Genomic DNA, 12,918 nt, shown 5'->3' with positions numbered 1-12,918 from the left:
TTTTGAGTTGAAGAAGCTCAGTGCCCAGGCCCAGAGTTCAAGTCTTAGGACTGCCCCTCTTCCCTGCAACCTCCACCCACCCCCCACCTCCCACTCCCCACCCCCCGCAAAAAAAGAAATGCAAGACCAGACACTCAGCACAGCTCAAGTTTTCCTATGTCCAGCATGTCTGTGGCATGTTTGTCCAGCATGTTTGTGGTTAAGACACTGATAGGGGGAAGAAATCAAGTTCCATCCTCCAGAAGCTCACTAGGAGGGCATCAGATTTGGCAGTTGTTCCCTGTACCTGGATGCCACATCTGCAAGTAGCTAGGGTTAGGCCAGTCAGGGCTCTCACTGATGAACAGTATCTCTCCTTCCAGCCACACAGTAGGAAGCTGATCTGCCTAGTGTGCCAATCCTAGGCTTTGGAAGCCATCTGATAAATACCTATGGCAACAAGAAGGGATGAAGTCAAGGCACTGGGACAGAATGAATAAGAGGCTTGTTTTAGCTACTTTTTAGGCTAGATAATGGAGGAACTTCAGATTTCAACGAACCTTGTCCAAGGACCTCTGCTCACAGGAAAAAGGCCCTTCTACTTCCACTGGGCTCCCCAGGAATCTGGGTGTGGAGGGACGATAGGGGATGCAGGAAAAGAGGCCTACTTGCTCCCCTGACTTAGGAAACAGAGCTCCAAGGCATGGTGTAAGGACGAAGCAACTGGGAGTTCCACTAGGTCCTGGCTGCCTCAGGAAGATGGGGAGGGGATCGGCAGGCCGACAGCTCAGGACTTGCCTGGGACAGATCTAGATGAGGGAGGGGGCTCAGAGCTCACTGAGCTCACGACTATTCTTGGAGCCTGAGTCAGTGGCAAATGGAAGCAAAGGATTCCTGCCCTGCCTGTCTAGGCAGCAGTAGAAACGCAATGGGAACACTGTGCCCCAGGCTATCCTCTCTCAAAATCCAGAGTAAACACAGCAGGCTTCCTTAGGGATAGCCTAGGCTCTTCCTAGTCACCTCCAGGCTACACCAGAGACCAGAAGGCAACCCTACAGGGTCTGCAGTGAGGAGTTTCCTACAGGAGCCCCCAGTTTCCAGAATGGGGACCCCTACAAGAACACAGGCTAGGGTTCTAATTTCCAGGGATTCCCATATCCCACTCTTGAGACAGGCTGCTAAGGAACATCCCCCATGGAGTTGAGTGGAAACATCTGGGCTCGGTTCCTTGCAATCATCAAAGTCTTCCGGCCTCTCTGTGGCAGCCCCCACGCTTGCCCCTGGCTGAGGACACATCAGCCTGTGAGAAGCCAGAATGTTCCAGGGGGCATAAAACTGGGAAAGACGTCTTTGCTCCCCAACCTGCTGCCCGATGGATACCATGCTGATGCCAGAGGAAGGACACACAACTCTCAACAGAGGACTTTATTGGTGGTAACGGGCTAAGGGGGTTTGAGGAGCCGGAGTGGTATGTTTGTGGTGGGGTGAGGGGGGGACACCATAAACCCTGGCCCTGCACTCTTGCCTGCACAGGCTTCCTGCCTAGAAGCGCAGCCAGAACATGCCACTGCGGATCCGGTTGTAGTCTGAGAGCTGCTCGATCGGGCCTGTGGGGAGAGGGTGGGGTGTCAGGGTGGGGTGCCTGGCCTGCACAGGGACACCTGGCCCTGTGCCACACCCAGCTCAGAACTGCTGCCCAGGGCAGCACAAGACAGGCTTTGAGTGAAAAGAGGAAGAGCACATTCCCCAAAGGGTACAGAGCCTGTCCCTTCATGCTCTGGCCTTGGGAGCCCCACCTCATGCCCAGGGTGCCCCGTTACCTGGCGGGTGGGGGGTGGGTGGTACTAGTGGAGGCTGCTTGGCAAGGAGACAGGGAGCTGCTGGAACAGGTTTTCTGAGCAAGAACTCCCTGGCAGCCAGGCTACTGGGGGTGGGGTGGGGGTCCTGGGAGCCTCAACTTGCATCTCTCAGTGTAGACTGGGGGTGGGGAACAGAGCAGGAAGGGAAGGCCACAACCATGGCCTGCCTGAACAAAGGACAGAGACCTCCTGGAGTACCTACCCAACCCTGCCACGGCGGGACACTGGTCATAGAAGTACTTGGAGCAGATCTCCCGCACCATCTGGGCATCCACATCCTGTAGGGACAGCAGAGGGCTGGCTAAATGGCAGGTACCGGGCACCATCTCGGCTGACAGGGATCTCTCACATGTACCATGGAGCTGGCCCCCAACACAAGAGGGGAAATGTGGATGGCTCTCCCTGCTGTGGAGGTTTATGGGCCCCATCTATTCCCACGGCCCTTCAAGGCCCTCTGTCCCTGGGCGACGGCCTGGGACGACAGGGATGCCTAGAGAAGCAGCTGCCCCCACCCAGGTCTTCCGCAGGGCCCCGTGTTACCTCAATCCGGCTCTCCCACTCAATCAAGGGGATACGGCGGCCATAGGTCAGAAGGCTGCGCCCGATGTCCTCACACACTGGAGTGGTACCTTCAGGGGTGGGAGAAGGCTTAAGAGGTCCATCCTGTTTAATCGGGGGCCCACAGTCACACAGCCTCTGGTGTCAGGTTGATGAGGACTTCTAGGAATTTGCTCTCACCCCAACTACAATGACAGCTTTTAGTTACTATGGTGACAAGCTGTTGACCTGAGCCACTCACTTCCACCTACACCTGAAGCTCCAAACCCAGTGGGAGGGAATATGGCATGATCTTCAAGGCTCTCCTCTGTTGGTTTTGGTTTTCATTTTCTGCTGGTCTTTCAGGCTGGGTGCTGTCCCTGAGGTTTTGTGCTCAAAGCTAGTGCTCTATCACTTGAGCCACAGTGCCACTTGGTCCTTTCCCACTTGGTTAGGAATGGTGGCCATACCAGATCGCTGCTGCCAGGACATACACTCTCCCTACAGGGCCACAGAGCTCACCATCCAGATGAGACACGAGGGCATTTCGGACGATGTTTTTGCCCCGCGTCACCTCGCTCTCTGTAGCACTGGTGCACAAACGCATCCTGAAGCAAGAATGAAGACAGCTGGTAAGTGGTGTTCATTCTGGGAGGTGTGTGGTCTCTTGGCCTCCCATTACCCTGGGTCAAAGGCCCCTAACCCACCCACTAGCATTGGGCTGGCACTCACCACTGGCCTTGCAAGAAGATCATCATATCATCGATAGTCATGCGGTCACAGACGAAGTGTGCACCCAGGAGCCCAGTCTCTTCATAGCAGATGTTGAAGGTCTGGAAACTCTGGCACAGCTTGTTGGTGACGGCAACTGCAGCCAGTGGGCTGGACAAGTGCTGCCAGGGACAAGGGTGGGGGGTCGGCCTCCCCTCTTGTCTGCAGCCAGTGCAATCCCACAGCTCTGGAGCCCCCAACCCAGCCCCTTCTCTTTGAAGCCGAGGCCCCAGGCCTGCACTTGGCACTTACCTTGCCACCACCGTAAGTGCAGTCATAGTGACCAATGATAGCATTGGCCACTTGGAGAGTCACATTGTCTGGGCTGGCCCAGCCAGGTCCCTCCACTGCAATGGCTACATGGGCCAAAGGCAGGGCATCGTCTCGGTGACGGATCTGAAACAGCAGAGGTCAAGGCTGAAGGACAGCTTGCATTTCCTGGGCGAACAGAAAGGACAGCTGGTGTGGGTGGAGCGTGCATGGGCATGTGCGCGCACCTGCTCGGTGAGCAGCCGCCACCACAGGAACCCACTGCCAACTCCTGAGGCATCTCTGGAGTCACAGAGAGAACCATGCCCTCAGCAGGTCTTCCCAGAGGTCTCCAGCCCCAAGTGCCACGCCCACCCATCAGGCATACCTCGCTCCCAGTAAAGCGGCATGGAATTAGACTGGGCACGGCATCCTTTTCGTACTTCCCCGACACACTGCTGAAGTGCTTTTGGGCCAGGTCTAGCAGCTGCCTGTGCTCCACCCCTGAGGAGACAAACAGTAGTTATGAGTGATCAGCTTGAGTCCAAATCACAACACACAGGGCCGAGATCCTGCCTGAGTGGGAGACACCAGCAGCAAGATGATACATCAGGACAGGAAGAGGATCCTTCAGGAAGTTCTTGCTTCAAGGGCTAAAAAGTTTCCCTGGCTTCAGACACACACAGAAGCAACACTCTCAACTTAAAATTGAAAAAAAGGGCTACCATGTGACCCAAGTGCAAATTTCCTTTCTAGAAGAAGCAAAACTGGCATGAGGCCACCTGGGTGCCTGTCGCTCAAGCTCACCTACAATCTGCTGGCTCTGAAGGAGGTGGCAAGTTGGACAGCACCAAGAGCTGTTACAGTGGGGTCCTGACTAGCTCTGGGATCCCCAGAGACTGGGGTCACTGGCAAGCCACACAGGACAAACTCATGCCCTGAGGGCCCATGGTGGATTGCGCCTCAGCAAGTCAAGTGCCTTGACTGATAAGTACTGTCTCAGTGGACAACTTGCCCCAGTCCTGAAGGGACCCAATAGTCAGACATGTCAGGAGTTTATTAGGTTCCTGGCTCCAAAGATGCCATTCAAGTTCATTTTGGTAGGTTGTGGGCTTGAACTCAGGACCTGGGCGTTGTCCCTGAGCTTTTGTGCTCAAGGCTAGTGGTCTACCACCTTGAGCCATAGCTCCATTTCTGTTTTTCAGGTGATTCATTGGAGATAGGAAGTCTCATGGACTGACTTTCCTGCCCTGGGCTGGCTTCAAAACATGATCCTTGGACTGGCTTAGTGGTAGAGTGCTTACTAGCATGCATGAAGCCCTGGGTTTGATTCCTCAGCACCACAAACACAGAAAAAGTCGGAAGTAGCAAGGAGGCTCAAGTAGTAGAGAGCTAGCCTTGAGCAAAATGCAGCTTAGGGACAGTGCCCTGGCCTTGAGTTCAAGCCTCAGGACTGGCAAAAAAAAAAAAAAGGAACATGATTCTCAGATCTCAGGTGTGAACCATCAGCACCCTGCTAAGGTTTTTTGTTGTTGTTGTTGGTCATGGGGCTTGAATCTGGGCCTGGGCACTGTCCCTGAGCTCTTCAACTCAATGCTAGTGCTCTACCACTTGAGCCACAGTGCCACTTCTGGTTTTCTGGTAGTTTATTGGAGATAAGAGCCTCACAGACTTTCCTGCTCCAGCTGGCTTTGAACCTTGATCCTCAGATCTAGCCTTCTGAGTAGCTAGGATGACAGGCGTGAGCCACTGATGCCCAGCAGCTAAGATTTTTTTGTTTCTTTTACCAGTCCCAGGACTTAAACTCAGAGCCTGGGCACTGTCCCTGACTGAATTAAGCCACATTCCCAGCCTTTTTTTTTTTTTAATTGTTCCCACACTCAAGTTCCCAGGACCATAAATAAGGAATATCACTCATATTCAGACTTGTATCAGAAAACCATTCTGAGTCCATCCACTTCTCTCCCTAGCTCCTGTCATCTCTCACAGGGTTTGAACTTTGGGCCTGGTCTCTGTCCTTGAACTCTTCAGCTCATTTCTAGTGCTCTACCACTTGAGCCACAGGGTTACTTCTGGTTTTGTGGTGGTTAATTGGAGATAAGCCTCATGGACTTTCCCACACAGGCTGGTTTTGAACTACGATCCTCAGATCTCAGCCTCCTGAGTAGCTAAGATGGCAGGTATGAGTCACTGGCTTGCGGCTTCCTGTCATCTCCCTGGATACATGCCATACCTTCCCTAGTTGGCTGGCCTCTGCTCTGGCCCCATCCCTAGCAGTAGAGCAAGCCTCAAAACATACAGCAATCCATGTCCCCCCACAAACACCAACCGTCCTTCACATGTTTCTGATGGGCTACAATACCCCTCACCCTCAATATAAGTCTACCTTTGGGTGCCTAGTGAAGTCTCCCTTTTTTTTTGTCAGTCCTGGGGCTTGAACTCAGGGCCTGGGCACTGTCCCTGATATTTTTCTGCTCAAAGCTAGCACTCTGCCACTTGAGCCACAGAGCCACTTCCAGATTTTTTGTTCTTTTTATGTGGTGCTAAGGAATCAAACCCAGGCTTCATGCATGCTAGGCAAGTGCTCTACCACTAAGCCGTATTTCCAACCCACTCCTCTACTATTCTGTGTTTTCCTTTCAAGGCCCTCCCTGTCTATCATCAAGTGTGCATCATCTCACAACTCAGCCAATAGCAAGGCCGCAAGCTTGGAATGGGCCTAGGAGTTGATGTCTACCTGCCCACAGACTGGGTATCCTGGTTACCTAGGAGACTAAGAGAGGTCTGGGGAAGGGCTAGCAGCACAACTGAGGCATACACTAGAAGGGGGTGTGCTCTCCTGTGTCCAGTCTCAGTGGTGGAGTGGCTGCAGAATAGAATCCAGCTCTCACAGTCGGCCACCTCCCCACTCTCTGCCTCCACTGAGAGCACACAAGGAAAGTCATTCCTCTCTAAGATTGATCAAGAATAGGTTCTCTTTTTTTGTTGTGATTGTAGTCAGTCATGGGGTTTGAACTCAGGGCCTGGGTGCTGTCCCTGACCTTTTGCACTCAAGGCTAGCACTCTACCACTTTGAGCCACAGTGTCACTTCCAGTTTTCTGGTGGTTCATTGGAAATAGTCTCATGGACTTTCCTGCCCAGGCTGGCTCTGAACCAAGATCCTCAGATCTCAACCTCCCAAGCAGCTAGGATTACAGGCATGAGCCACCAATCCCAGCTTCACAACAGATTCTCTTGGAGTGAAAGACCTCCTATGATCAGAACCAGGGGATCTTGACTTCAAGGACCAAGGTGAGAGCTCACCTGTCTAGGGCTTCGACAAGCCTATCACTTACCTCCAGCTGCTGCCAGCACCATGCGAGGGGCCTTGTAATGACTGTTGAGGTAGTTAGTCAAGTCTACACGAGACAGTTTCCTGCAAGAGATGCAGCCATTGTTCACCAGGGAAGCCAAGTCTGTGTGGTGTGCACATCTACATGTGGATGGGCCTTTCAACTCCTCTCCCAACCCACAGCAAGTTGGCTGACAAAATGGGATCAGGAAGGAGCATGGCTTCTCTGAAGAACAGGTCCCTTCCCCTTGGTCTGTCATCCACTCTTCCGAAGACAAAGGGCAGCTTCACAACCTGTTCTGAGGAGGGTGTGAGCTCTCCCAGCCCACTCCCCACCAGAGAACAGGAAGCCACATGGGAGGGATACTGAGGGGGCTCTCTCCCTCAAACTGTCTGAACACGCAGGGAAAACATATCCTAAACAGAGCCTCAGATTTAAGTGAAGACCACACAGCCATTCAAAAGGGCTTGTGGGAACCACATGGCCACATAGACATTGTCTCCAATTACATGAATTAGGAAAAGAAACACCACCAACATCTGGCTAACTCAAAACATGACCAGAAGGCATTATGGTTCCATGATCTGTGCTGGCTCTCACCTGACGTTCTCACTGGGGCCCTCCACAGCCTGGGCTAGAGGTGTGCCCTGGAACGCTGTGGCATGCAGGTAATCGAAGACCACGTCCCGCATCAATGCGTCATTCTCCTGCATCTCCCGCAGGATCACATCCCGTTCCTTCTCAATCTGAGAGTCTTCTAAGCTGCAGTTCTGCACAATATCAGCCAGAATCTCCACAGCTGGACACAAAGACATGTTTAGGGACCCAGTGGGGCCAGTGCAGATTCATGACAGCACCAACTCCCAGGTTCGGCATCTCTGGCTGCTGTGCTCTCTCTTCTGATTGACATGGGACATCTGGCTCTGTCCTCTGCTCCTCTAGACTCCTGCCCTACTTACTGTGATCACTCCCTTTCCAGATGTTACCTTTCGGCAGGTCCTCAGACAGAGCTTTGATGTAGTAGGCTGTGTGCTCCCGAGTGGTGTAGGCATTCAGATGGGCCCCCATACTCTCTATCTCCTTCTCCAGGGCATTGCCAGGCCGATTCTTTGTTCCCTGGGTCCAGGCATCAACAAGACCAATCAGGAACCAATCAGGAGCCATCCATGAGCCCAGGAACCCTATCTTTACAGGCTAAAGACCCAGCAGGAGCAGCAGTGCACATGTACTTTCTTTAGTGCTATATTCACTGAGCAGTAAGCAGGTTTTGAGCTGACTGACGTCACAGTTTCTCCTAAAACTGGAGCCAGCCAGTCAGGAGAAAAGACATAGCCAGAACAAGGGCTACCTAATATTCAGAGCTTCTTGAACAGCCTGACTTGACTAGTACTCCCTACCACCTAACTGACAGCCATGGTTAGGTAAGACCACACCTTTTTTTTTTTGTCTGTTCTGGGGCTTGAACTCAAAGCCTGGGCTCTGTTGCTCAAGGCTAGCGCTCTACCATCTGAGCCACAGCACCACTTCCAGCCTTTTCTGTTTATGTGTTGCTGAGGAATGGAACCCAGGGCTTCATGCATGCTAGACAAGCACTCTTACCATTAGGCCACATTCCCAGCCCTCCCCCCACCTTACCACACACACCAGTTTTCAAGTGAGGAGATCTACCTTCTGAGCCATGCCATTCACACGACTCTGTGTGTGTACTAACTGTCACCTTCGGAGGTTTCATCCCTAGTCCCAGGTGTGCACAGGGGCAGAAGGGTAGCCTCAGGTTCTGTCTCATGACAGGCAAGCACACACAATACAACTGAGCATGCACCTGTGCTTCCAAGATTCCCTACTCTGACTCAGTATTCCTGACAATCATATACCCCCTTGTCCATTTTTTCTTCACCACTTTCAAAATTCATGGGCCTCACTGGATGCTGGGATCACAGGTTCATGCCTGTAATCCTAACTATTCAGGAGGCTGAGATCTGAGGAGTAAGGTTTGAAACTAGCTCAGACAGGAAATTCAGTGAGACTCTTCTATCTCCAATTAACCACAGAAAACAACAAGAATAGTCGTGGCTCAAAATGGTAGAGTGCTAACCTTGAGTGCAAAAAAAAATCAAGGATAGCACCCAGGCCATGAGTTCAAGGCCCACAACCAACTATCACCATCTCTTTAATTAATGATCTCCAGGGGGCTGGGAATGAGGCTGTAGCTTAGTGGCAAGAGTGCTTGCCTAGCATGTATGAAGTCCTAGGTTCGATCCTTTAGTACCACATACACAGAAAAAGCTAGAAGTGGTGCTATAGCTCAAGTGGTAGAGTGCTAGTCTTGAGCAAAAGTTCAGGGACAGTGCCCAGGCCCTGAGTTCAAGCCCCATGACTGGCTAAATAAATAAAGAATAAATGAACCTCTAGGTATTCCACATCCTGTGACCCTAAGTTTTTGTTGTTGTTTTTTTTGGCCAGTCCTGGGGCTTGAACCCAGGGCTTGGGTGCTGTCTCTGAGCTTTTTTTTTTTGCTCAAGACTAGAACTCTACCACTTGAGCCACAGTGCCACTTCTGGCTTTTTCTGTTTATGTGGTACTAAGATATTGAACCCAGGACTTTATGCATGTTAGCAAGCACTCTACCACTAAGCCACATTCCCAGCCTTATGCTCATAAGTTTATTATCATGTGTTTGCCCATAAGGCAAATTCTTTAAGTCTACATGTAGTCATGTACAAACCACAGGCCTCCCCTACGTGGCAAAAAGTGCCTGTAGCATCTTGGGTTTTCTCAGCTCTTCAGGCTTCATAGAGAGGCTCAACATAAAAGTACATTACTCAGAGGAAGCTTAAGTCCATATGGTTCCTTCCAGAAAGACCAGCCAGCTCACTCCCCCAACTGAGGTCCACAATCAGGAGGTAAATTGTCTCTGACCCCCATCCTCAAAACAGGAAGCACTAGGTGGGCACCAGTGGCTCATGCCTATAATCCTAGCTATTCAGGAGGCTGAGATCTGAGGATGGCAGTTCAAAGCCAGCCCAGGCAGGAAGGTCTGTGAGACTCTTATCTCCAATAAACCACCAGAAAAACTAGAAGTGGTGCTGTGGCTCAAGTGGTAGAGTGTTAGCCTTGAGTTGAAGAGCTGAGGCACAGCGCCCAGGCCCAGAGTTCAAGCTCCACGACTGAACAAAAACAAAACAAAACAAAAGAACAAGAAGTGCTAAGCCCAGAGAAGACAAACTTTACAAGTCTCACCTTGAATGCCAGATGTTCCACAAAGTAGCCTGCCCCATTGTTCTTCTGGTTCTCATAGCGGCTGCCAGCGTTAATCCACACTCCCACCTGGACAAGCAGCCACCAACAAAGGTAACAAACAAATCACCCTTAGTCCCCACTCATAAGCCAGCCTGAGTAAGCTCAACACAATCCCCACAGAGGATTTCATGGGTCCCAAGGTAGAGGCAAGTGTGCCAGTAGACTTCCTATGGTTGGAGGAATAGAAGGGTCAACCAAATGACTAGTCACACTGGTCCTTCCCACCCTATTTCCTGACTAGTTATCAAGAGTATCCAAGGATATTTTAAATTGTGGCCATTTACCTGGTGCTATCACAATAAAGAAATTAAGTCTCTTTTCAATACTTGTCCTAGGCACAAAGTCTACTGTTTGCCACAATAATTTGTTTTCTCCATTTAAAAAATTATAACCCCCAAACCTGTTATCCTATCTACTCAGGAGCTGAGATGTGAGGATTGCAGTTTGAAGCCAGCCTAGACAATATGAGACTCGAATTCAAGACCCAATACCAACACACACACACACACACACACACACAATCAATTTGGAAAAAAAAATTTTTTTAAACTGTATAGAAGCTTGGCATGGTAACGTATACCTGTAATCCCAGTACTTGGGAGGCAAAGACAAAAGGAGTAAGTTTGAGGCCAGCCTTGATCCTGTCTCAAAAAAACAATTTGAGGCTGCAAACATAGCTTAGTGGTACAGTGCTTCCCTAGCATGATGCATGAGGCCCTGGGTTCAATTCCTCAGTGCCACATAAACAAAATAGTAACAATAGTGATAAAAAAAAAATCAAGTGATGGTGGCTCACATCTGTAATCCTATGTATTAGAGGAAGCTGAGACCTGAGGATCTCACTTCAAAGCTACAGTGGGCAGAAAATCCTGAGACTATCCAAATAAACAACAAAAAAGCTTAGTGGGGCACCAGTAGTTCAAGCTGTATAGCTACTCAGGAGTTCAAACCCCAGTGTCATCAGAAAAAGAGAAGAAGGAAGGAAGGAAGAAAGGAAGGAAGGAAGGAAGGAAGGAAAGAAGGAAGGAAGGAGGGAAGGAGGGAAGGAAGGAAGGAAATTAAGAAAGCAAACAAACTAGCTAGTTTCTGGTTTAAGTTACTATTCTACTGGTATTTTTTTTTTTTACCATATTAAGTAACCTTCCAGTAACTTGTGTGTGTGCATGTGTGTGCACGTGCCTGTGTCTGTCTGTCACTGGGGTCTGAACTCAGAGCCTCACATTTGGAAGGCAGGGGCTATACCACCTACCTGGCTTTTTTTTTTTTTTTTTGGTGCTGGTACTGGGGCTTAAACCCAGAGCCTGGGCATTGTCCCTGAGCTTTTTGTGTTCTACCACTGATCCACAGCTCCACTTTCAGCCTTTTGGTGATTAACTAGAGATAAAGAGTCTCAAATTTATCTTTTGGAGCTGGCTTCGAACCTCAGTCCTCATATCTCAACCTCCTATGGCATCAGCCATGTGCTATTATCAATTTTAGGTTTCTGTCTTTACTGTAAGACAGAAACATGAACACATCTCTCATAACAAATGAACAAAAAGCTGGACAAAACTTGACCTGCCACGCCCCCTTCACTCCGCTTCCATAGCCACCATGACTACTAATTATAGTGAGGGCTGCCCTATGAAGTTAAAAGCAGGGTTGTGAGGATTGCCAGTGGCGCACTCCTGAGAATTGTGGTTTGAGCCAGTAGGAAAGTGAAGTTCTTATCTCTAATTAACAACAAAAAACCACAAGTGGGGCTATGGCTCAAGTGGTAAAGTGCTAGCCTGGTAATTCACTTTTATAACAAAAAAACTGTTTAATAAAAAAATTAATACATTTAAGAAAAATGAGGGGCTAGGCACTGGTGGCTCATGCTTATAGCTACACAGGAGGATGAGATCTGAGGATCACAGGTCAAAGCCAGCCCAGGCAGGAAAGTCCATGAGACTCCTATCTCCAATTAACCACCAGAAAACCGGAAGTGGTGCTGTAGCTCAAGTGGTAGAGCACTCGCCTTGAGCTGAAGAGCTGAGGGACAGCACCCAGGCCCAGAGTTCAGGCCTCATGACCGAAATGACCGAACCCCCCCCAAAAAAAAAGGGGGCTGGGAAAGTGGCTCAGTGATAGAGCGCTTGCCTTGCATGCCTGAGGCCCTGGGTTTGATTCCTCAGCACCACATAAGCAAAAAGAAAAAAGCCAGAAGTGGCACTGTGGCGTAAGTGGTAGAGTGCTAGCCTTGAGCTGAAGAGCTGAGGGACAGCACCCAGGCCCAGAGTTCAGGCCTCACGACTGGACCTCCCCCCCAAAAAAAAGGTAGGGCTTGGGGCTGGGAAGGTGGCTTCGTGGTAGAGTGCTTGCCTAACATGCACAAAGCTCCTGGGTTTGATTCCTCCGTAGCACATCCACAGAAAAAGCTGGAAGTGGTGCTGTGGGCTCAAGTTTGGTCGGCCTTGAGCAAAAGCAGCTCAGGGACAGCGCCCAGGCCCAGAGTTCAAGCCCCAGGATTAGAGGGGGGTTGGGGGGGAGGAGGGAGAAAGGTAGGGCTGTGGGGATAGGGATGGGGACCAATCCGGAAGTGAATGACCCAGACTTGGAACCCAAGGTCACAGACACACAGACACAGACAGACAGACAGACACCCCTTCCCGCCACGGACCCTGGCGCCCGCTCACCGTGCAGGTCGGCTGGGAGGACTGCTCCGAGGCCACGCGCAGCCCGTTGCCCAGCACGCTGACCTGCGTCTCGGGCACGTTCTGCAGGGCCTGGGCGAAGGTGGCCGTGTGGCGCAGGGCGGGCGTCCTCAGCAAGGCCGGCTGCGGGGGCAGAGCGACCACAGGAGGGGGGGGGGCTCACCTCACCAGCCTCCCCGAGCAAGTGGGGACCCCCCCCAGCCCGAAGCCCTCCC

The 12,918-nt window shown here is 51.0% G+C and overlaps 1 protein-coding gene across 1 annotated transcript in view; it reads right to left on the bottom strand.

The window, feature by feature from the left end:
• Positions 1-1,389: 1,389 nt before the first annotated feature.
• LOC105994609 (cytochrome b-c1 complex subunit 1, mitochondrial) overlaps positions 1,390-12,918 on the bottom strand; it is an 18,128-nt gene continuing 6,599 nt past the window's right edge. Inside the window, exons 2-13 of the mRNA XM_013028223.1 lie at positions 12,686-12,826; positions 9,969-10,055; positions 7,715-7,844; positions 7,329-7,527; positions 6,732-6,811; positions 3,784-3,899; positions 3,399-3,542; positions 3,108-3,268; positions 2,898-2,983; positions 2,379-2,467; positions 2,041-2,116; positions 1,390-1,586 (exon numbers count right to left, since the gene is read on the bottom strand). Coding sequence (XP_012883677.1) covers positions 1,522-1,586; positions 2,041-2,116; positions 2,379-2,467; positions 2,898-2,983; positions 3,108-3,268; positions 3,399-3,542; positions 3,784-3,899; positions 6,732-6,811; positions 7,329-7,527; positions 7,715-7,844; positions 9,969-10,055; positions 12,686-12,826 — 1,374 coding nt within the window. The 3' untranslated portion in view covers positions 1,390-1,521. The remainder of the gene's footprint in view (positions 1,587-2,040; positions 2,117-2,378; positions 2,468-2,897; positions 2,984-3,107; positions 3,269-3,398; positions 3,543-3,783; positions 3,900-6,731; positions 6,812-7,328; positions 7,528-7,714; positions 7,845-9,968; positions 10,056-12,685; positions 12,827-12,918) is intronic.

Source organism: Dipodomys ordii, unplaced genomic scaffold, assembly GCF_000151885.1.
Source record: "Dipodomys ordii isolate 6190 unplaced genomic scaffold, Dord_2.0 Scaffold107, whole genome shotgun sequence".
In the NCBI taxonomy this organism is placed as follows: domain Eukaryota; kingdom Metazoa; phylum Chordata; class Mammalia; order Rodentia; family Heteromyidae; genus Dipodomys; species Dipodomys ordii.
This window is presented reverse-complemented; position numbering and strand designations above follow the sequence as displayed.